At 41.1% G+C, this 24537-nt stretch overlaps 1 protein-coding gene across 2 annotated transcripts; it reads right to left on the reverse strand.

Annotated features, from left to right (window-relative positions):
- Positions 1-1132: 1132 nt before the first annotated feature.
- LOC122996238 (phosphatidylinositol-binding clathrin assembly protein-like) lies at positions 1133-23950 on the reverse strand. 2 transcript variants are annotated; one of them, XM_044371881.1, is made up of 19 exons: positions 23037-23950; positions 16119-16261; positions 14281-14356; positions 13753-13855; positions 13328-13421; positions 13124-13235; positions 12645-12751; positions 11210-11251; positions 9240-9325; positions 8315-8417; positions 7834-7967; positions 7452-7549; positions 7116-7229; positions 6963-6993; positions 6681-6822; positions 5064-5087; positions 4552-4608; positions 4271-4390; positions 1133-2915 (listed from the first exon to the last, which is right to left on the reverse strand). In XM_044371881.1, the coding sequence occupies exons 1-19, from the start codon at positions 23164-23166 to the stop codon at positions 2901-2903; spliced, it is 1731 nt and encodes a 576-aa protein (XP_044227816.1). In that variant the 5' UTR covers positions 23167-23950; the 3' UTR covers positions 1133-2900. The 2 variants fall into 2 exon arrangements, with proteins under 2 accessions (XP_044227816.1, XP_044227815.1); XM_044371880.1 differs by lacking the exon at positions 11210-11251 and having other exon boundaries at positions 23037-23946.
- Positions 23951-24537: the final 587 nt, after the last annotated feature.

Here is a 24537-nt window from a genome sequence, read left to right on the forward strand (position 1 = left end):
GAAGAAGCTGCGCTTTGATGATGACTTTGGTGCAAAAAAATGTTCCTGTTTCGAAGAGGACAGACCCTGTCCTGTCCACTTCCTCGATGAAGACACTCTTGGTATAGACCAGTTGTGATAGTTTACCCTTGACCCCACCCTCCCCTGACCCCACCCCCTTCCTCCTCAAGATGGACACAAACATCACAAACATCAACCCCGACCCGCCCACCCATCCCTGGATGATGACACCTTTAAAATACAACCATTCAAACACAGATACAGCAATAAATTGTCCCACGTACAGTACGTCATCCAATGGGGCTTCGATCACTTTACAGAGAGCACGTCTAAAAACACATGAACGGCATTACCTATATACAGAGGACACAGTAACAGTCAGGTTGGCCCAGGATGGATCGAGCTGCGTTGTGGGCATGAAGTGCACAATGAAAAGAGCATTCAGCTGACGGAGAAAGACAAACCACTGGAACAAGGAGTAATGGAGGAGAGTGAAACGACAATTTTCCAAAGGAGATATCCAAATGTCAGCTGGCCTCTTATTTCAATGTTCATTCAAAGGTGAAACCTCAGAGAATCTCTGCCTGCTTGGTGACGATTTCTAACACTTGAAGTCTCTGCTGGTAGTAGAGTCGTAGCTGCGGGAGATTGGTTTTTGCGTAGCCAGCAGTTACAGTTCAACAGTGAATCATGAAGATCCGCCACCAGACAGTCGCAATTCTCTGAGGTTAGGAATCAACAGCACAGTGCAGCTCCAGCTGTCTGAAGAGGTTCACCTCAGATTCACTTTGAGATTCCAGGTCCAATGACTTGGGGCTTTTTTTTTCTTTTTTTCGTGTTTTTCAGCAGATGAGTGATCCTAGAGCCACCTTAAATTGATGTTGTGTTGTACAGACTGAGACACAGTCACAATAACACTCACTGCTAAGTTAGTACACGCTACCAGCTCGCTAGAGACCTCTCTAACCGAGGAACATGACCCTGTTCATCTCTATGGGAAGGCATGTGCACACAAACACACATACAGTACATGTACATAGAACAGACACAATCAATAGAAAACGACTTCATCCCCAATCGATTATTGCCCCTTTCAACTGTACATCCCAGCAATGATTTTAGGTTTTTGTGCAGCAGAGCATTGTCCCCTCTTCGAAGGTTTGTGCTATATATATCGACTGTCTGTGGGTCTAACTTGACCTTGGATCTGCCAGAAAAGCCACATTAACATTTAACGTCTCATTAAAGCCTCCCGTCTCTGGCTGTCTGAATTAATCTGTGTGTCGTCACTGCAGGCATTACCAGGGTTGTGATCGGCAGACATTACCCTCAGTTTCTTTCAGGCAGTCTAGTCCTCATTTAACTCCTCTGACTGACCTTTAGATGTCCTGTGCATAAATGTTAACACTACATTAACAAACCTCTTTCCATGTTAGCATTGTCTTAAATACCTCCAAGTGGAGGTGAGACATACTGCGGTAATTACCCATATCAAGTTTTTCTGGAGTATGAAGGACTTCACAAGAGACTAATTTTGGACAGGACAGGGAGGACATCATACAGTTGGGAGTTAGACCGTTTCTGATTGGCAAGACCGAGAATCACCTCCTTACGAATATCACCTCTGTCTGGCTCTCAGTGCATTTTTCACTACTTTTAGAGCAGTATAACAGAACAGGAGTTAGAAGAGGTTATAAAACAAACAAAAAAAGAAAAACAGCATTCTGTACAGAATCCTGATGTGGACACAAGAAGTACATCACTACAGCAGGAAACAGCTTCTAAACAGTCTACGGACAGGTGGAAAAGACATTAACGAGGTTGCATGATATTGCACAGCTGTAGAGGAGGCGGGGAAAAGAAAGAACAAAATACACAGTGTGTACAGCACGTCCCCAAGTAGCAAAGTTAGTCTAAGAGGTTTGTTTACATCCAAATGCAATGCCTGGGTCTGGCTCAGTGCTTTCATCAGTAGTTCCAGTGCAGTAACACATTGGTACCTGGCAACACAGCAATGACATCAGGTACCAAAAAGAGAAACACATACAGTACATACCCTACACAGCTACGTCCATCCACCCGCACACAAGCGTGCCCCCAAATTATCGTTCCACGTCTGATTCTTGATGTGAAGTTGGCAATTAAGAACAAATGGAGCTCATAAAAAGACTCAAAGAGTAATGTTGATGCAGCACACTGAAATGTAAAAAAAGGGACACGCACGCACTCACGCACGCACACGCATACAAATCGATAACTTCTGACATCAGGTGATGGAATGAACCAATCTGAACAAGATGCTAGAATCACCAACACAGACACACACCCTTGGCAAAGTTCACATTGAGTAAAGTGCCAGCAAACGATCCAATCAGAGAAAGAGACGCGTGTCCTCCGAGTTTGATTCAGTTACGGGATGGAGAGGGGAAGTGGGTAAGTTAGGGGAGGAGGTTTTTGTACAGGAAATATTTCTGGATGAGGAGGTCAGGAAGTGGCGATGGAGCTTCTGCACTTCCGTTGAGCTGTCAGTCTTCGTAGCGTCATCACAGGTCGTAATCGCCGAATTGGCAAATCAAACAGAGGATTAGTGGGGATTGATGCAGAGCCTCTGGTGCTCCGGCATTATAGATTCAAAGACAGAGAGATCAGTAACCACATGGAGAGAGGAGAGGAGATTAGAGGGTCAGGCGACACAGAAAACAGACATCAGCATTTCATCTTTCATCCGTCCTCTCTCCGTCTTCCTCTCCCCTCCCTCTTTCTCTCGCTCCCCCTCTGTCCTCTTTCTTCCTCCTGCACTGGATTTGGTTCTGGATTTGTTTTCTTCAACTCTTTCTCTCCATCTCTTTTTCTCTCGCCTTCTCTCTCTCGGCTTTGCTGCCATGGTTACAACATCATCCCTACATGAAGTGCATCTGCAGAGGACGGGGGGAAAATAGAGAGTAATTTAGTTCAACAAAACACCTCATCAAGTGTTGAGGCATCTATTGACAGGCACATTACCTGCCGCAGTGCCCGGAAAACAGCTTCTTAGGGGCATGAGTGCTCGCTTAGCAATTATGTTACTCCGTTATGTTTTGAATAATTGGTCAAAATATATTGTTTGTTCTCCTGAGAGTCTCGTAGCCAACTGATGATTACTCCCTGCGAAAAACACTTTTTTTCACACTTGTTGGTCAATTTCAAAATTATCTGACAACATGATTCATTCTGCTTCTTGAAGGGTTCACAGCTTGAATGCTATTTATCAATCTTTAAAAAATAGTTATGAATGAGTGCATTCATTATTCCAGGAGACTTGCAGGGCATGTGGTAAAAGTTCCATCCTTGGTTGGATTTATGTTGTTGACAGTTTAGGAAGTCCAATGCCATGTCATTTTCCCACATTTATCAGAAAAGTGTTTAGCAACCCCCAGATTGGCTATAACTTTATAGCTACTACGTCCTTCTGAGCTATACATACCAGAGCATAAAAGCAAGCCAGCCCAACATCCAACATTCAGCCAAGCTTCAATGTGGGTTGTTTCTCTCTCACATTGTCTTTATTGCCTACTAAACACATTTATTGAGAGATAAACTATTTTTTTGAGAGATAACTTAAAAGTATTTTATCAGACAAGAGCATCATGTTTATTTGTGCAAGTAGGGTCAGGTCATACTGACATGCATGTGATAGAGATAGAGCAAATAATGATAAAAGGAGCCAGAAATGCACAATACATGACCAAAAGCTAAAATCTAAAATCAGTAATAAAAAGGCAGATTATTAAGGACATAGTTTGACATTTTGGGCACTTATTAGATCTTAGAAGATAGATCTCATGTCTGAAAGTGCCAGCAGCTGGTTAGCTTAGCTTAGCATAAAGAATGGAAACTTTGGGAAACAGCTCACTTGGCTTTGTCCAAAAGTAATGAAGTCCACCAACCAGCACCACTAATACTCACAATTCAACACATTATGTCTTGTTTGCTAAATCCATACAAAAAGCAAAGTCTAGAAATGAGAAGTTGTGGTTTTACGTGGTGTTATGTGCGGGACTATTTCTTGGCTGAGCGTTGTTAATTTCACTCTTTTTTATCTTATTTTCCTTGTTGGGTGTTCATTCACTGACTTGTTTTCATCTTAATTTTCTCATGTAAAGCTGTTAGTTAGTTTGTTTGATGAATAAAGTGCATTATTAATATTATTATTATAAAAAAGGACCCAGATATGCATGTTAACTAAATGGCATTAATAGATGTACTGTCTGTGTGTGTGTGTTTGTGTTACCTGTGTCCCCGGGATGGGTCCGAAGGGATTGGTGGGTCTCAGGACAGGCTGGTTGTACATGACAGGCTGCGGGGGCATCATGGGAACGCCCCCCATTTGATGACTCATCTGAGGAGGGAGCTGGTCAGAGGACAGGTGAGTGCAGGTGCAGAGCAGGGGGAAGGAACAGGATAAGGTGATTCGAGAGAAATAATCATTAGATTAGATATTAGATTTAGAGTAGATGAAAGATTTCTGAATGTATAGCTGAGATTAAAATGGAGGAGGCTGTTTTTTTTTACCATTCCATACACAGGCACTTGGGGTGTCGTCATAGGAAAAGCCACTGGTGCTGGAGCCTGTACAGAAATACAGAGACGAACACAGTCTGAATGTTGGCACAAAAAGTCAATTGTAAATATAACCCTGGTACTATCAACCTCCTGTCTATGCTGTCAAAGATGACTCCCTCACAAAGATGGAAATGCTTTTACGTTCCTAAACATTTGCATTTGTATGCATCTAGGAAGACACTTAATCCTGAGCAAAGAAAGAAGCACAACATCAAGTTATGTTGAATTGAGGCAGCAGATTGGCAGCCTTTAATAACCACAAGGGATGAAACAACAATGTCAAGGCAGCACAATAAGCAAAATAATTCCTTTCTCCTACAATTATTCATGTATCACCAACAATACAAATGACTTAATAATAAAAGGTGGCACCAAGGTTCTTTGGAGGATGTCGTGACAAAATCTGTTGGAGAAAATGTGGAAAGAGGGGAAAGTGAAGTGAAGAAACATCAGGTACTTACATAGCCAGTATAGATCATCCCATTCTTTGGAGAGTTAGAGAAAAGAGAGAGAAGAAGAAAAAATAGTTAACATAGTTTTTCATTTTCACACCACACACCACACCCTTTTCTAATGGGCAGAGAAGGTAAAGCAGACCTTTGCCCATTCTTCGGGTTCCAATCACTTCTACTTTCTATTCAAGTCATGCCACGGACTTTCCAAGCCATTTGCTGAATAAATGAGCGGTTTGAGTTGAGAGGTCAATCAGTCGAAAATTAAAAGATGAAGCCAGATTGAATGGAAGAGACGTGGAGATAATTAGAGTGGAGCACAAAGGACGGAGGCACATTAGGGAGCTCCTTCAAAAGCCCCGAATGCAGCAAAAACATTCTGCTAACAGGTACATTCGACGATTTCTAAAATGATACATTAATCATTAGGAAAAACTGACTTCACTGACAAAATGATGGATGGAATTAAAGAAATACACATTACGATACTTCTTCAAAATATTTCTGCTAGAGTAAGTGCTTCACTGACAAAAAGGCATTTACAGACCTGATCCTGTATAATCCAAACTCTATATTAAATTTAAATAGATATATAAATCTTTTTTTCATTTTCTATAGTTATTTTGTAACTGCTTGCAAACTCACAATGCTATTCGTGTGTTCTTATTTTTGTTTCAGATGATTGAAAAGAGGATTTTTATGTAATAGAATTATATGTAATAGAGTATTATGTAATAGAATTGACTTCATAGGAAGGTGATTTTTTTTCTGATGATATTTAGGTAAAGAGTCATTTTGGAAATCATGACAACAATAAAAGATTACAAATGCACATACAAATTTCCTCTGGAAAGCCGTTGACTGTAGGCTCCAAGTTCAGTGACAGTTTTTTTTTTGGACACCCACACAGGTGTTTTCAATATCTCAGGCTAATTAGATGTCAAGTCAAGTTGAAGGTGGGTGGAGCTATGCAGGGAATTACATGATGTCACGAAAATAACAATGAATCAGTAACTCTGGCCACGCTCCATTTGGCTGTGCCCTTCACTATGTAGTGACAAATGGAGTACAGCAGGTTACAGGTATGACCTTGAATCTCCATCAGCTGATACACAACCACAGGCAGGTGGTGGAAATGCTGTGGTAAGTGTTTATTTAATCTTTCACAGCTTTAAGTGTTGGCAGAGACAATATAATACCTTTACCACAACAAGCCATGTGAAATATGTGCTTATTAGTCTGTATTGTTTACAGTGTTGTTAGCACATATGGTGTTTTGTTTATGTGCTGCACGGAGGTGACGATTCAAGTCAGAATAAATGGTTTGTGCCATTTCATGTGCTGAATTAAAAAGCAGTGGAAACCATACCCTCCATCAGGGCACCCCTCGTCTGGTTTTGAGTGCATCCAATGATAACAGTGTAAAGTGTCCTGCCCATAACTTAGAGGAGAATAAGGGAGCTGTCAATCAAGCACAGTCTGTGCAAGCCAACACTGTCTGGAGAAGAGGTCTAATCAGGTAAGTGCATAAGTGCATGCACAACCCATTTCAAAAAATCTGTGCAGAGCTTGATGACCAAATGAGCAAATGCTGTCACTTGAAGGTGAATGTAGTTTTTAACTCACCATCTGAGGGACGGGCATGGGTGCAGGTGCCATGGGATGGGTGGTGTGAGTCCAGTTGGTGCTGGTGCACATGGTCTTTGACTGCCAGCCACTTCCTCCTGTTGGCTTCTTCTCTACCAGCTGACTCCACTGGAGCTCCGGCCTGATGCACACACAAACACAGACACACACATAAATGCATTTACAGAGAAATAATGAATCATATGAGAGATCGAACACCAATAAAACTTGATACACAACAGCGGCATGGCCCAGTTTTAGATGGCAAGCAAACCCACTCACTTTTTAGCTGGCGTCCCCCCAAACTGCAGATCTGAGAGAGAAAAAAAAGAAACATAACATCAGCTGAAAGGAAGCAACACAGAGGGAGAATAATAGCAGGAAAGACAGACAAAAAGATTATTGAATATTTGGAGAGAGATTCTGTTTACTCACTACCAACGAGGTTGGCTAATGAAGAGTCCAAATCATTAGGCAGCATTTTCCCAGAGTGCAATGGGACTCCAGGGCTGTGAATTTGAGCGGGCGGGGCTGGCTTCAGTAGGTCACCTGACATCCCAAGGTTACCATGGTTACATCAAAGGAGAAAAGAGGGGAAAAGAGTCAAGAGCATAAAGCAATTGGGCTTCACTGTCACAGCGCATCCAGCTCTGAGCTGTGCGTGTTTATTTGAGTGAGTGTGAGTGGGAATTAATTTTCATGCTCCGCTGTATGTTTACATGATTGTGTGAATGTGTGTGTGTGTGTGTTTGGTTGTGTAAGTAGTCCTACCTCCCCAGGCATTGTTATTGTTGGGCACAGTGTGTGTGGTCTGGATGGGGGTGAAGTTAGGCTGCAGGGTGAACAGCTCACTGGTCAGGTTTGGCACACTGCAGGAAGGAATTTTTTTTTTTATTTTTATGTAACCAGAAAAGTCCATTTTAAATAAAAAAGTAATTTACAGTGACAGCTTGGCAAAACGCCTCTAGTTGAAGAACCGGGGTAAAGTGATAAAATGAAACAACAAACCCGAGAAGGCTACTGGTTCACAGACAAAACAGAAAACAAAGTGATATTATAGTTTAGACAAAGTCTCTAAAAGTTCAAAGTTTCTACGATACACAGAAGAAACTTCCTCTTTTCTCCGTGTGTGGCTGCAGATGTTGAGACTCACTGATTGTTGATGGGTACAATGGGTGAGTTGGAGAAGAGATCTGTTGCTCCTCCGCTGCTGTTGGCACTGCCCACTGACTGGGTGCTGGGTGACACATTGGGCGTCTGAATGTCAATCACCTTATGACCGTCCTCCTGCATGGAAAGCATCAACAGTAAATTATTTTTCTTTGTATAATATGATATTTCCATGCTGTTAAGCTTTAAAAAATGACTGTCCTAGATGCTTGAATGGTGCTTGAACGAAAAACCAACTGCAGAAGGTATTTAGATAATTCAAATGTTAATTCATTTTCTGTGCATTATCTTGTCCATTCAACATCAGCAACAGTGTGAAGGACAAATACTGGGTATATACACAAGCACAAGCACATACTATACACAAGCTTAAGTTATTTCAGTGTGCTTTCCTCACATAAAAGCAAGCAGGCATATGTGCATGAATGCTTGTGAGTTTTAAAAGTGTCCTGTAAATGTCTCGCCTTGTGTTGCTGCAGTCTGTTGTCCTCTGTCTTGTCGTCCATACGGCTGAGAGAGATCCCAGTGCTGGAGAGAGAAGACACTGCACTGGACAGAGTGCTGGATCTTCAGGTGAGACACACACACACACACACACACACACACACACAAAAACACAAACACACACACAAACATATTTTTGCAAAACCTGCAGAATTTACACAGTTGCTGTGTAGCTTTCTTTTGTTTGTCTTTGCTCTATTTACTGAGTTGCACTTTATAGTGCTTTGTAACAAGCAGGACCGAGAGTCTACAGCCACGCTAGCAGCTCTGTGAGGCTGCGATGCTCATTATAAAGAAAACCAAACTATTAGAAGGAAAGTATTAGACAAATTGAAATTTTGACTCAAATATCTCACCAACTCACGGGTTCCAGACGATGTCTCCTAACAACTTTGGTGACTTTTCCGGTAGCGCCACCACCAGGTTGTTATTTGTGGTTTTGAGTGAAATGCCTCAACATTTATAACTATCGGATGGATCATTATCACATATGGTACAGATATTCATGTCCCCCTCAGGATGAATAGTAAAAACTTTGGTTAGCCCTTAATGACCATCGTCATGTCAAAGTTTTAATTTGTCCAATACTTTGGTTTATGACCAAATAGTTTCAGCCACAGCTCCAGCGCTCTGGTATATTGTGCATGCTCACTCATTAATGTGGCTTTACTGAGACAAATAATTGCATGGAATCATGTTATTATTTATTGTACTTTTCCTGCTATGACAAGTCAAAATGTCTGCTGTGAAAAAGGTCTATTTTAGAAGTAGAGGAAATCCTGGTAATTGTAGTACTAGTGGTAAAAGTGGCACAGCAGTAGTAATAAGCAGTATTAAGTGGCTGCTGCAGCAGATCTGAGGAGCATCTTTGTGATCTGAACATACCTGCTGGCGGTAGAGAGGTCCTTGAGCTTCCTGCCCTCCAGAGAGGCTAGATGCTGCTCCAGAGCCTCCAGGAGAGAGCTGGGAGCCTGGTGGGGGAGGGGGGGAATGGGGGGGAGGTAAAGGGGTGGGAAGGTGAGGGGGTAACATTAGAACCATGGTCAGGTAGATAAAGTGGGACACTGCTTTCTCTCAGTCCCCTCTCCTCACCTCCTCACTTTATCTCACACACTCAATTCAATTCAGTCACGTAATCCCTCACTCACAGACACACACGAAGCAGCAGCAAAATTAAGACATCACCCTCAGATTCATGTCCACTTATTTACTCTACGAAAGCTCTTTGTTTTTTTTTTTTGTTTTTTTTTTTCATTTGGTTTCATCAGGTTTGGTTGACCAGCATGCACAGATCAGCTGGATCATGCAAGCGAGTCCGCAATGGGACTGACAGCAGACAGAGCAGAGCAGAGCATCGTCCCTGCAGGGCTCCAGAGTCGAAACACAACAAACACTTCTCTGAACCATCTAACGAGCCCATGCAGATGCCAGCAGTGCACAAACGCTCTCATAAACACACACACGTACGCACGCATACACATAAAGAAAATCACAGTCCGAAAACTAAGAGTTAACCCGTGGATTCCACTTTAGGTTAAAAAGACAAATTAATGTATTACTAATTTAATTTAGTTTGGAGGATTAGGCAGTAACTGAGTACCAAAATGTTACACCGCTGGAAGCCAAGGAAGTTAACTCAGTGAAATGAAAACGTCTGTTGAAAAACACGGTATGCACATTGAGCAGCTGGCCAGCATTCTTTATTGGGAAACAAAAAGGATGGATGGGTTCATTTTGACCACATGTGATACCACAGTTTTCATCCAGAGTCTTACATTTCAGCGTCAGAGAACACAATGCAAACACAACAAGCAAAGAAAAGATTTCTCATATACTTATTTTAAGGGGGAAAGAGAGTAAAATGCGAAATTCTGGATATCCTTCTTCAGAGAAATCTAGAATATGCTAAAAGTTTAAAAGTAAAACAGACACATATCTAGAGCTCAGTATAGGCATGGGTCACTATGTTGTTGAATAAGGGCATATAAGGTCTTCATAAGCACTACAAACATGACGTTAATTTAAAAAAAAAAAAAAAAGTCAACCCTTTTCAGTTTGTTACCTGATTTATCACATTGTAAACATCCAATTATGTGTCCACTGAAAAGGATAAATTGTGTATCAGGCCTTCACAGCATGATATGCAGTACTTATGATGGCATTATGTACACCTATCCAAGTCATATTTGCAGAAACCTACTTAATAAAAACCATTCGCTGCTCTCCCCACAGCTAATTCAAAGGGACATAATCTTTTCAGGGAAATGATTCAACACTGCTTATATGGGCAAAAAACCTATTTCATGAAGCTGTGCTGACTTATTTCTATAATAAGCCTTTTGATCAAAACACAAGACTTGATATTTACACTGGTAAAATGCCAGGAAGACTGCTGGAAAAATTCAGACTGATACTAAGCCTCAGTCATGGACATCTATGATGGAAAAAAATGCAAAAAAACATTCTGAAAACTTTTGCAATTCAGCTTCACAATTTGAACCATAAAACAGAGTAAAATTTGTTCTACAATTATTCAAATAACAATAAAAGTAAGTTCCTGCACTAATGCTTAAAAAATTGTGGGAAAAAAAATGGTGCTTCAAGATTATTTGAAGTCCTGTATTTATTGGTTTCTCTCTATTCTAGACTCTGCTCAGACAAATAAAGAAGAAAAGGGGAGTTAAGGAGAGTGAAGAAGAGAGGAGGAGGACGGGGCAGCTGCAGTGTGGGCAGGTCTGTAGGGTGAGTAGGGAACGGGAGCGTTTAGAATGAAGCATTATGGGATTGACTTGACGGATTTATATAGTGGTTGACTGACTGGTTGATTGACTGATTGAGATGAGATGTAGACTGACCTGTGTGAGATCGGGGCTGTCGCCCTGATCTATCCCAACTCGCTGTGTCACAAAAAAGGAGGGAGGGGTAGGGGAGGGAGGCAAAATAAAAATAAACCAAATGTAATAATAAAACAAGGAATAAACCAAAAACCCAACAGACCACAGAGTAAAAAAAGGGAAGAGGCGTGTGAAGGAGGAAGAGGAGGGAGAAAGAAGAATCAAACCCAAGCATTCATTACTTCATGCAGTGGCTGAAAAGGAAAACAAATAAAAGACAACAGAGGAGGGGAAGAGGGCGCATGCACACGCATACAAACACCTATATATATATATATATACAGTATATGTACACGCACACACACATATAAGAACACGCACACACACTGAGATCTGGAGACTGGTTTGAAATGAATGCTGAGCACACCGACTGATTGATCAGGCAGGGCAGAGAGGGCAGACAACAGGTCGCTTGACTGCGAGGTAAGACACATCCAAAAGGAAGACACTCAACTAATGTTGACTTTGAACAGAAAGAGAAGGAGGGGGGGGGCACAGATGACACACAAACAGACAAACACACATTTTGTTAGACAGGTAAGATGAATGGGTCCTTAAAGTCAACGTTAGTCTGTTGTTTTTTTTCTTTGGATCGAGCGGCTGCACCCCAAACCTTCGTCCAAATGGGAACGAAACCAAGCAGTGAGAAAGCCTTTGTAGATGGCGCACGGGATAATGCTACACAGTCTACAGAGGATAAAAACTGTTTATATTCACTGTGAAGCCTAGTGAGGACTGCAATTGTTAATTAGGAAAACAGCCATAGTAAAGAAAAATGAGTTGTTGTTTTTTTAAGAAAAGGGAGGAAACAAAATAGGAGGAAGAGGAGACAGAGATAGTGGTAGAAAAAGAGCTTGCTTGGGCATGCAGTGCAGGCATGTGAACAGGCAGCACGCGAGGGGTCCCTCAACTGGAAGCTCTATATGAGTGGCTCTCTGATAGGCTAAGACTCAGCCATTAATCACTGTCTTGGAGTAACCCCCTCCCCAGGTCAGGGCAAGAGAAGGACAGAACAAAAACAAACAGGAGAAAATCTAGAGGCAAAAAAAAAAGACTTGAAAGATTAAGGAGAAGAAACCCCTGGACACTGATCTACGGTCAGTTTTAGCTTCCTCGCAGACGAGGTTATGGAAAATATCGACCATAGATCAGATAGCAAGGGTAACAGGGGTCTGGAGCAAATCTCAACAGGTCAAAGTAGATTTTCTCTGCAGGTTAAATTCCTCTGAGAAAGAGGAGGAAATTAGAAACAAACATGTAAATATGTCTATATGAAACAAGAGTTGAGGAGAGGAGACCGTTGAAATTTGCTCCAGACATATATTCCCGCCCTCTCCAGTGGTGATTAACTCTGTGTTTCCTCTGTGGAGGGACCAGCAGGACGATCGGACGTTACCTCAGCCACTTTGAGAAACTCGGACAGTTTGGTCATCCTGTTGAGGAAGGTCTTGTAGATCTCCAAAGCTTCTTTGCACTGGTTCTTCTTCATGTCAAAGTATTTCTCTGTGTGTCAGAAGACCGGAATCAGCATCACTATTGTGTTATTTACACTTTAACTTGTTCATCATAAACACATATTTGTCTGTATTTGTCATCTAGTAGAGATGAGAGAGTCCCAGTCAGTATGAAGAGTCTGCTGGACTGTTCTCAGCCCCTCACTCTTCACTGACTTAATAATTTATGAAAGAAAAGGAGGTGATCTTTATAGTCTCTAATTGGAAGTTGAGAGACAGTAGGAGAAAAATTAATTTCCCCTTAAAGATAATGGAGTCACAGTCTTGTGATCTCAACTCTGTCTTGACCCCAACAGATTACTGCAGAAATACAATATGGACTCAATAGAGATTAACTCTGGATATGCCGTATATGGTTTACCCAGCATGTTGATGACCCCTTCATTGTAAGCAGCAAACAACCGTATGGAGTCTTTAAACAGCAACATAAAAGCCGTGTTGATCACTCCGTTGGTCAGCTCATTGGAATTAGGCTGGAAGAAAGAAAGAAAAGAAATGCTCTGAGATCGGATCAAGATGCAGTGAATGCTACCGTCTCCTACACGTGTTGAAGTCATATGTTTACCTGAAAGTCCAGCAGTGCATCCAGCTGGTTCTGAATGATTGGCAGAGTTTTGATCAGCTTCTCTGTGTTCATGGTGCGCATTACACCGTCCGCCCTGGTAAAACACAAGAATACATGTACACAAACACACATGCCACATACACATGGGACTTAACAAGCCTGTAGACTAAGGTGTGTGTGTGAGGTCCTTTAGAACCAAAATGGTAAAGAAATAATACGGATATATGCTGTTTGTGTGGATTATGAATGGAAAAAATACAAAATCTATTCGATGCATAGTTGAAGTAGAGCATGAAATCAAAAATATAGTTGCCAGTTGAAAAGTAGAAAATAATATAAATTATTATTAAATAATAAAATAATATTCACATCCTTTTTAGCCATCCATATATGTAACATGTATGTCATCTGAGAGTGTTTGTTACCCTCGCTTCATCTTGGTGAAGTCCACTGCTGCTAGTCTGTAAGACATGGCTTTTTCATTCAGGTAGCGGCTATAGCGTCTGATGAAGGTTGACATGTTATACCCTGGAGGGCAGAGAGGGGGCGCTGCAGTTAGAAACTGGTCACTTTAGCCCATTTTTAAAGCAGGTTAAGAAGCCGTAATCCCTTTCATGTGGAACTTCTCTATGAGCAATCTGCTTTTCCAGTCGTGTCAAACTGGGCTTTGCACCATCTTGCCTCAAGCTTTAATAAATTCATTTTTACTTTTGCATAAATTTAACCACCAAGTCACCGAGCCTGTGTTCACAAATTCAGCAGCTTCTTGTAACCAAACGAATCACACATTTGTATACAGCTTTGCAATCCTGGATTGTGGCTTCTCTTTGAATCAGCCTTCTGAAATAGCATTATTGATAGTGTTACGGTGCCAGGGAGAGTCCGACATAAAGTCATTTTGTTAGACGAACGGCACTGCTGAGTTTACAAACAGCCCAATGGCATTAAATCACCTTGTAGTGCAGCCTTATCTAGAAAGTTGTTGAGGTTGAAGAGGGTGTTTCTGGAGGCAAGGTACTGCATCAATCTCTGATGGAAAAAGAAGAGAACAGAGGAAAGCGTTATCTGATGCTGTTCCCTGACAATATCAAGTCATGTCCACACAGACACATTGCCAGTGTTTATGCCACGCATTTGTAGACAAGAGCCGCAGCTTTAAAAGCATTTCACTGAAGCTGAGCTGCTCTCGAGGCAGAAATAATTATAATAATAATTAAATGAAACCATATGAGAGGTTTAGAGGGGAAATATCTCATGACTCTGGACTCGACTGGTTTAATCTTTAACAATGCATCGTGTTTTAAAGGCTTATCACATGTAATCTTACTCTGCAGAGTAACTTGTATCAGATAAATGTGAAAGTACAATATTTCCTTCTGAAATGTAGTGAAGTAGAAGTACAAAGTAGTATGAAATGGAAATAGGTAAAGCACAAGTAATTCTAAATTGTACTGAAGTAAAAAAAAAAGAATCTGCTCCTACTATCAATTTAAAGCTTACAATGATCTCATTCTAGCATCCTGTTTTAACAGGAAATACATCACATCAAGGAAGTAAAAATGCCAATTCATGGGGCTCTAAACCTCACTGTTTTCTCTGGTCAGGTAGACTGAAGCCCAGTGGAAAATGCCAGGCCAGGCACACAGCCAGTTTAAGCATCCCCGACGAATTTCCAAAACATCACGTCACTACTCGTGCCACTAAAAGCTTTGTTGTTCGCATACTTTGAGAGGGTCAGCATGCCTGCTGTAAACGCTGCCACAGCCTCCCTTTCCAGTCTGAGACATTCTCATCATTTAACGTGTTTGATGTTTTGGTTGTTGCTCTTGTAATGTGAGCAGGGCAACAATTTGTCACACCGGTCATTGAAATGTCAGCAGGATACTTCATCAGTCCTTGTTGGACACATGGAAAGATGTGGCATCAAAGAAACACGCTGCAAGAGAGAAATTGCTACAACCCGGTGAGCAAAATGTCAGTCTCTGGTTGGATCGATAATTCGAGCTCACTGATTGGCAAACGTCCACATTTCTCTCATGTGTGCGGTTGCAGAGGCGCAGAGAGCATTATATTTTACAGTACAGTTTATTGCATCCTCTCATTGACTTGGTGTTCTGATGCTACACTAACACTTTGTCATCTATTGCAGGCCCGCAACTAAAAACTGCTTCACTGATTAATCTTTTTTCCGGATTAACAGATGAATCTTTGGTCTATGAAATGATTAAATATCAGAAAATAGGGAAGATGCCCCTTCACAAATTCCCAGGACCCAAAGTGTCATCTTCAAATTTCCTTCAGCTTTAAACTAGTCTGCTCCTCTTGAAGCTGATATTCTGCAGCCTACAACTGTTACCACTAACTGGACAACGCAATCTAGAGTAGAATTAAATGTTTATCCTAGTTGACCTTCAAATGAAAATGAGAATGAGCAAAACTGACTTAAGGCCACGAGGGTAAGGTCGTTTTTCTGTCAAGATTGTGTACACCTATCAGGAAGAAAATCACTGCTATTGTACATTTTATTTATATTTTTAACAGTTTCTTTTCAGTTAGCAAAACTGCACAGTTTGTATTGTGCTTTTGCAATAGATAAGATTAAACTCTATTCTTTACTATTTTGAAAAAATAGATTTTAGAACACATTTATAATGTATTTTGATGAGGAAATATAATACTTTTTCATGCCCAGATGCCAAACTACTTTCTTGTAATCAGGAGAAAACACTTTTTGAAAAATAAGTATGTTTGCCCTCTTTGGGCGTCCATACATTTGGTGTGTTCAGCTCACCTCGTTGCCGTACATCATGAGGTGGTGTGTGGTGATGAGCGCTTTGAAAACCACAATCCAGCTGTTGCTGGCTGTGCGCTCCAGCAGTGTGTCTGCCAGGTGGGGGATGCTGACGTTCAGCTCATTGGTGCAGTGGATCAGGTCTGGAGGACACAAACAAACAGCATGAAATAATCTGAACATGCAGAGAAAACTGTAAAAGCAAAGTGAAGGAATAAACAAACAATTAGCAGAACACAGATTATACAGAAACAGGTGTGTGGCCGAGAGCTCATGTATCCTCAAACGCTGCCTCTTTTACTTACTGTAGGTCACTGTGAATTAAAGCACCAGCCACATGCCAAAATCATAATTTATAACCTTGGAGAGCTTACAGGTTGAGTTATTATGAGTGAACAACCACGACATATGCAGCCATATCGACTGGTGACTCAATATTAGCACACAAATCAATGAACAAATGATTATTTAATGATAGAGAAAGTATAGACAGATGAAACAGAACCAAGGCTACTGTATCACAAAATCCATTTTGCGTCTGTAATTCAACAGTGCTGCCTACCTACACCCCCAAAATATCAATAAAATATCAATTCAGATGATGGAAAGGTACATTAGAAGGTCAATTCTATTCCAGCACAATCAACTCCAGGGATGCATAATTTTAAAACTGTGTCAAATGAATAGACTGATGATGAATAATGAACCTGAATTTTCTTCCAGAGCATCTTTGTTAGTGGTGATTGTCTAAAACTGAGATGACCCCAACGTTTACCCTGTGAGACTCACATCTGAGAGTGTAAATTGCCTGTTCAAAGTAAATGTGGGAGGCATTTCAAAAGAAAAATGACTGAGTGTTCTGTTGCGTGTCGGATTCAAAGGTCCGACGAATGGCAGGCTGTGTGTGTGCGTGTTAAATGGAAAAATGAAAAAAAAAGAAAAAGATTCTGTTAACTCAAGAACAGAGTCAAATTTTAAAGCAAGGCAAGAGATTTTATATTTATAATGATATGTCCCCAGATGAATGAATTCAGTAATGAACACTAAACATATGTACAACTGGGACACACTGTAGGAACAATGGCCTAAATTCTTTAAGGATTTCTCTGGCTAAAGATCAAAATGTGAAGTATGTTTAGCGTGTGTTTAATCTCAAAGAATTTAGCACTCCTTGTAAAAGAACTGAGGTTTAAATGGCACAAACACCCGTCTCCTTATGTGCCCTATTGTACATTATATACTGAATATTCTATTATAAATCCATAAAAGTTGTGTCCACAAAAAAGGGGAATGAACTCCATAACCGTTCTGCATTTGATGTGAAAAGGTTTTGTTGAATTACTGTAAAGAAAAGGTTCAATGAAAAAGATTTTCTTCTAAACTTGACCTTGGGTGTTTTTTACAGTACAGCCTTTCATATAAATGGTCCGTAGTGTGCACTTACAGCACTGTATAACAACTTAATGTAATCTTATCAGTGACATTTCTCATCAAGTTTAAGATTCTCAGTAAACTACTCACTTGTGCTCTGAACATCAGTGTTTAGATGAATAAACACAATGTTCTCTCTGTCAAAACTGAGATTGTGCAAATTGTTTAAAACCCAGCCAGGAACAGGATCTCAGCTAATTTTGGTATGAATCACATATCTAATTTAGTCGATTGAACAGTGAAACAACATTGACAGAAGGAATAAAGTGCTGGCTGTGCACTCCGGCACATTAAAACAACCTTCTTATGTCGAGATGCCAAACTACTTTCTTGTGATCATGTAATCGCCGAGTTACTGAGAAAAAAAAACTTCAAGTAGTTTTGGAGTCTGAGGCAAATCCTCCTTCGTCTGTTTCTTTTCACAGGATCAGAGGTTATCAGGGTTTATTTGAAAGCTCTGTGATGTTTTCTGCGCCCACTGAAAGGCTGGGTACCAAACAGTCCCGGTGGATAGCATGGTTAAATGTTTAATGCATGTCGAAGGCACCCGCAGCACCAGAAACTTACCGCAACTAAAGCTTCAATCCCATTCATCTTGACTTTATTTTATGTTATTTTCGGGTGTGAAAACGTCAGCGGCAACAGCACAGGCGATAATAACTGTAACAATATTGATTATAGTCCTCATATGCTCTTCCAGCTTTGCCTGCCATGAATTATCACCTTCTGACCGGCTGCAGTCAGACTCGTCGTAACATTTTCTCTCCTGCTTTAGGGCCAAATATTAATCAAAGGTCAGTGTACTTTCAGTATCTGAAAGCGAAACGTGAAACATGCCCAGAAAACTATATACAAACCCATCAAATGATTCCCAAATAAACACATTTTGAATAAATATCCTTAAACAGCTATGCTAATATCAAAACAGATGATTATAGATCTGGATGGTCAGTGTAAAGCATATTTACTTATTTCTATAAATCTGACTGTATCATTGACATACTGTATATAAATCACAAGTATTTATTTCCATTTTTATTCCTTAGAAATTTATACATTTCACAGTCCCTTCTCCCAATTAAATGTCAGGGGTGTTAATATCACAACCTTACATGGTAATGGGAGCGTTCAGTCATGCTTTACACATTGTTAATGGTTTGTATGTGAATTTCCTCCTGGCTCAATAATTAATTGGACCTTATTGATTCCTAACTAATTAATGTTTCCTGTCAAAAGTGAGCACACACAAACACTGGTAAGGTAGACATGTTTCACACTCTTTAGCCACGTTAGCAAACTACTGGATGGAGGACCTTGAATATTTGTACAAACATTCATGATCCCCAGGGGATTAATCCTACTGACTTTGGTGATCCCCTAATATTTCCTTTAGCATTGTTGAATTGGAATAACTTTGGTGATCCACTGAATTGTAACTGTGAACATGTTAGTATGTAGCATGTAGTTAGTAATAAGACCCTAAAGTAAGATGATGAGCATTACTTACTAAAACATCAAATAGCATTGTAACCTTGAGCATGTTAGCATTCTGACATTAGCATTTAGCACAAAGCACCACCGTAAAGCCTCACAGAGCCGCCACAAAGGTGTTTAAAGATATTATTTTGCTTTTAGCAGAGTAACTGCTTCTACTTCAGTACAATTACACCTAAATAATAGAGCTTCTTCAGTTAAATATTTCCAAGCTGTGTCCACCTCTGTGTATTCCTTTGGGTATTAATATATCATAGGATTTATCATTGACGTGTGACAGTGTAGATAGCCAGAGGGATGTGATGAAGTATCGACTGAATGATTGCCAACTGGGGTTACTGATAAGCTGCACATCAGCTGCTACGTAAATAACACAATTCAAATTAAGATTTAGGGTATCAGTGTGCAAACGTTTATACAGTGATACTGTTCAGTTTGTAATGCTAGTTAGAGTAAAAATATAAGACCAGCTTATGTGTAACTGGAAGGATTTCTCCTCATAAAAACTGGATAATGGGAAGGTGAATTTTAGACTTTCTGTAAAATGTGATAGATTAGATAAAGTCGTTTTTAGGAGCTGAAATTGCATTGTAAAATAAGGTCATTATACTGACACATACTGTAGAGGTGGGAGTAAGTGTGTAAGATTGCCTGTGAGTCAAAACCACATCATCTATTGTATTCCTGCCCTCTTTTACTTAATTTGTCTGACAAACCGCAGGATGTGGGTACCAAGGAGCAAAAGGCCCATGATTATTCTCAACACATTCTGTTGCCTTTTGCAAGCATCTGCAGTACATCACCATTACAAACATGACACGCAACCAAAGAAATCATATGCTGAATAAAACTATTGTGCTTGCAGGGCAGAAGGTCATTTTCCTGATTACTATTCTGCGTGTGATGAATCTGGTTTCTATCGCCACTCTCTACTATCATAGCAATGCAGAGTATTGCTGAGTGAAATCCCATTACTCTGTCTGTCATGCTCGTCATTTGCTATGGGTTGTAAATAATCAACATTGGCTGTCTATGTCACCGACCAGTCTGTCAAGGTCAAGACACTAAAAAAGAAAAGAAAAAAAAAAACAGGGTTTTTGCTCTGAATAGCTTCAATGACCGGCACTGCATTTGATTTATCATGCATTGCATTTGGAGAAGTGGCAGAGCGATTCATCTTTTCTTTCCACTGCGTTCAGAAAGGATGGATCAATAACATCTTGAGTATATTTTAAAGGTAATTGAAATGTCGTGTGTATTTATCAAACGTCTCAGATTAGGTAAACTGATCCAGAGTCACTGCACAGGTGCCTTTGACGTTATTTCTTTCTGATCTAAACAGAAAAAAAACATAGGCTGGATTAGCTTCAAGGGATTTTAAATCCCACTGATGGGAAACTTTGCCAGTAACCTCTGTATCATTATATTTTGTTCCTTTAAGCCTATTCTGTTACCCACATTGATTTTGTTCCAGTTGCCAGTCAGTCCTGCTGAGGGCTTTTAAGCACCCCTTCCATTACCTCAAAAGACAGACCATGTATCTGTCACTTTTTATGACCCTGTTTAACCAGGCCAGTTGAATAAGAATAGACTCTCAAATCCAATGGTGGTCTGGGCGAGCAGTTGTTGCACGTGGGTCGCACACATCTGAACTCTCAGACATGAGAACGACCGTGCATTCTGTCACAGCTGACTGACAAGAAGCTTGTTTTAAAGCAGTTGCCTTCTCTTTACATTCTTTATTCACTTCCACACCGAGGTCCTCTCAACAAGTCGAGCGATTACATCCACTGACCTTCTGATCACCTCCTTCCCTGTGTCCTTCCTTAACCTTAAAAGCACTCAATTAATGCCAGACAGTTGTATGTTAGAGCATGTCATGGACAGAGAAGACAGGTCCTCTGGCAGGAAATAGAAAGTGTTTTTTTGTGAAAACTAGTAGTGTCTATTAGAACAGCTGCATCTGAATGGCTCAAGTACAAAACACTCATTGAACTAAAAATTCAATTCAAGTTTCCAGGGGGTTATTTGAGCCAGGCATGCAATTTCTACTGTGGTGTGGAGTTGTTTTATTCCACTAATGATCGGAATAAGAGCCCCGATCAGAGCAAAAATGCCTCATGTAACCTCCTCGACCAGAATAAACTGGTCCATTCTGCAAGAAATCTCATTGTCCTTGAGAGCAGCGGTAGCCAATAAACCTTTTCATAATCCACGGACGGATGAAAAATCTGTCATGTAAATGTTACTGCTAGATGGTTCTATTTTCAGAATATCTGCTCTCTTGAGTTATGTGACGTTCACTAGTTTCTGAGAGACTGTGACTCATGGCAGGTACTGAGAGTGGATCACCTTTACCGTTTAATAACTGCAGGGTGCGATAAACCAATAATGGTGGTGGTAAATACAGCACTTTCTCTGGTTATTTTCTGTAGCACTTATGAGAATACTCTCTTTTGAATAATTAATCTGATTGATTTCCTTCAGAAATTAAAAAAAAGTAATTACAGTCAGTGTCAGCTGATGGACTGTAGGAATCTTCCAGTATCCATCTGTGCAGGGGTTTTTCCAGACCTCCTGTTTAAGACGGAGCAACAGGCAAAATCTAAAACATTAGACTCACAAATGGCTATAACAGCAGCGCCTCAGAAAATCTAAATATTCAGCCTTTAATTGTGGTCACCTTCGGGATAAATAGATTTGTTTAAAATCAAAGCAGCAGTAGGCTAATTAAAGTTTTGTCGGCTTTTTCATCTTACATGCACTTACAAACCTGCTTTGGGACACCTGTACTTGGTGTTTTCTGCTAGGTGTGCTGACACCGTGGTGGCCTTTCAGTAGGGCAAAGTGATACAGCCCTAATTTAGATGTATTGTGTTGAGGCACCTGATGGCACATCTTGTGAGGGAGCCCAGAATTCCCAGTGTCACCTCTGCTGTGGACATGACTGACTAATCCACTGCCAAACTTGCCGGCTGACTGGATGACCGACTCTCAGGCTGGTTGGCTACCTGCCGTGTTTGTTTCTCTCATCAATGGTCCTTCTTGATTAGCCATCTTGCTATTTTGCCCGTCTGTCTCTCTTTAGCTGGTGGACTGACTGCCTGGGAGTCTGACTGGCAGCACCATTGATTACTCGTGCTCTCTATTGATCATGTCAAGTAATTATTGTAAGGCAGAAAAGCCACCTAACCTAATAATCACTGGTAAAAATCTACATGTGAAGAATCCTCTTCTCTGCCTGTGTGTACATTATCGCTGCGGTTTGCACACACGGCTAATTGGCACAATGTGGAGATAAAAGATCTGTACTGACACCAGCAGTGCTCATTGTAACACCCACCAGCGTATAGCTACAGTACACACACACACACACACACACAGACACTGACTCTCTGCTCCTCCAGCACCTCCGGACTGACAGCAGTAACATATACATTCATAAATGATAATAATGCACCAGAGGACATGAGAGTGAACTTGGGCCTGACTGTGAGATTATAGAAATGAGGAGACAATGTTAGTGATGCTGCAGGAATAATGCACATTCTGTACTGAAGTGTCTCCAGAGGATACAGTGCTGCTGCTGCTGATAGTGGCATTAATAATGGATAGGCCTTACACTGTAAAGCGGATGGTTGCAATATGATTAGCCTATACCAGAGTGGCCTATTTCCCCTGAATGACATGCACAGATAGTACCTGGCTGATTGCCCCTCGCCTTATATTAAAATTCACTGTTTATTACAGGCTAGATACATTGTAATGTATGCTTTGCTGCGTAAATCACGTTTTAATCTAAGGGAATGTAATGGTGCCTAATTAAAGAGGCTGCAAACACAACCGGGGCCGGATGAGAGGATGGGGGGGCGGGTTGGAGGGGGGGGTGAAGAGGCATAATAGATGCTGTTTATACAGGCTACCCTTTGTGAGGAAAAGATGCATGCACACAGGCTATCTATACAGTAAGCAGTGATGGTATGCTTAACCTACAGTCAAGGTGTTTCTTCTTGGGTCCGCTGACTTCATGCGTCGTGGCCTTGCAGACGGCTTTGCTGATGGCAGACCCGGTCATGCTGTGCTGCGCGGCGGCGATCCGGTCCGTCAAAGACTGTCCCGACATGTTACGGTGGAGGCAGGCGGAGTGATGGTCGAGTCGGGGCGGGGGGAACCGGGGAGGACGATCAAAATGTCTTTAGCGGCGGGGAGGAGGGTAGTGCCCTCTGCGAGGATCGGCCGTCTGAGCAGCAGCAGCAGCAGCAGCAGGAGGAGGAGGAGGAGGTGGAGGAGGAGGACAGCAGCGTACACCGACGAGGATCCGGTGGGAGAATTCATGCGGCGGCCAAATAAAACATAAGACGGTCACATCCAGGGAACCATTTAATATTCAGTCGAAGGCATCAGAATGAACCGGCTGCAGAAATAATATAAATTAGGCTATATATAAAGAAGCTGCAAAAATCAAATATATAATCAGAGCGGCCTGCATCAAAAGCAGCTTACTATAATAATATACGACAATGTACAGTAAGCTGTAATGTATCCCTGAAATAGCCGCTGCCAAAGGTGAGATGCGCCTGTACGAGGGTTGAATCCGAAATACAATAATCGAAAGACTACCGGTGATTATTATCAAATCTATGCGGCATCCCCTATGACTGACTCATTTTTCAAAGACGATATAAAAAAATGTCCTTTTCCCTTTTTCTCTCTCTCTCTCTCTCTCTCTCTCTCCTCTTCTTCACCCGGTTTCTCCTCTGAATCTATGCAGACATCCAACCGCAAACGCCTCACAGCACCGTGCGCTGGCTGCATCTAACCTTTGATTTCTATCCCGAGTCTTTTTAATCTTCTTACAAAAGGGTGTATTTCTGTGCTGAGGTTGCCGATAGGCCAATTCCGATTTTTTTTTTTGTCAGTCAAACTTGTGCGTAAAAATGGCATGAATCAGGTGACTGGGAAAGGAGGGCGATTGGGCCACTTTCTCGGGTCCGGGGAGGGCATCTTAAAGCAGAAGGCTGCCCCGGGTTTTCCAAGCATCAGCTGGTTCATCACCTCGGTGCACACACACACACACACACACACACACACACACATACACACGGAGGGCTCAAGACTGTGATGTGCAAACTCTCCCTGATTACCGATGAAATGTAGACACATATATAGGAAGGAAAATCCATGATAACATCAACAAAAAGGTGTTTCATTTATATGATGTCTGCGCCCATTCTGTTTGACTGAAAACTGAATCTGCAGTGACACCGATGTAGTGTGTTTTATGGTATTTTTATGCAGCAGTATGTCTAATCCTGTGTTATTTTTATAATATCACAATATTCCTACATGGAGGAGGATTTCAGTGTGTGTCTATGAGCCCCCCACAGATTACAGTTGTGGTTGTTTATGTGGTACCATAACATACCAGCAAACATAGTGTCCCCATTTGGGGACATTTCTTGTAACTTTAAAACAATTTTCCAGAAATGTTCCA

The sequence above is a fragment of the Thunnus albacares genome, chromosome 13, assembly GCF_914725855.1.
Source record: "Thunnus albacares chromosome 13, fThuAlb1.1, whole genome shotgun sequence".
Classification (NCBI taxonomy): Eukaryota; Metazoa; Chordata; class Actinopteri; order Scombriformes; family Scombridae; genus Thunnus; species Thunnus albacares.

Bases quoted from the DNA above. Each gene is read 5' to 3' on its own strand.
- LOC122996238 (XM_044371881.1), bottom strand. From the start codon at position 23,166: ATGTCGGGACAGTCTTTGACGGACCGGATCGCCGCCGCGCAGCACAGC. The intron at 12,752-13,123 runs GTAAACCATATA...TCTGACACACAG, and splicing joins AGGGGTCATCAACATGCTGG to AGAAATACTTTGACATGAAG. The intron at 5,088-6,680 runs GTGAGTTAAAAA...AACTCTCCAAAG, and splicing joins CCATGCCCGTCCCTCAGATG to AATGGGATGATCTATACTGG.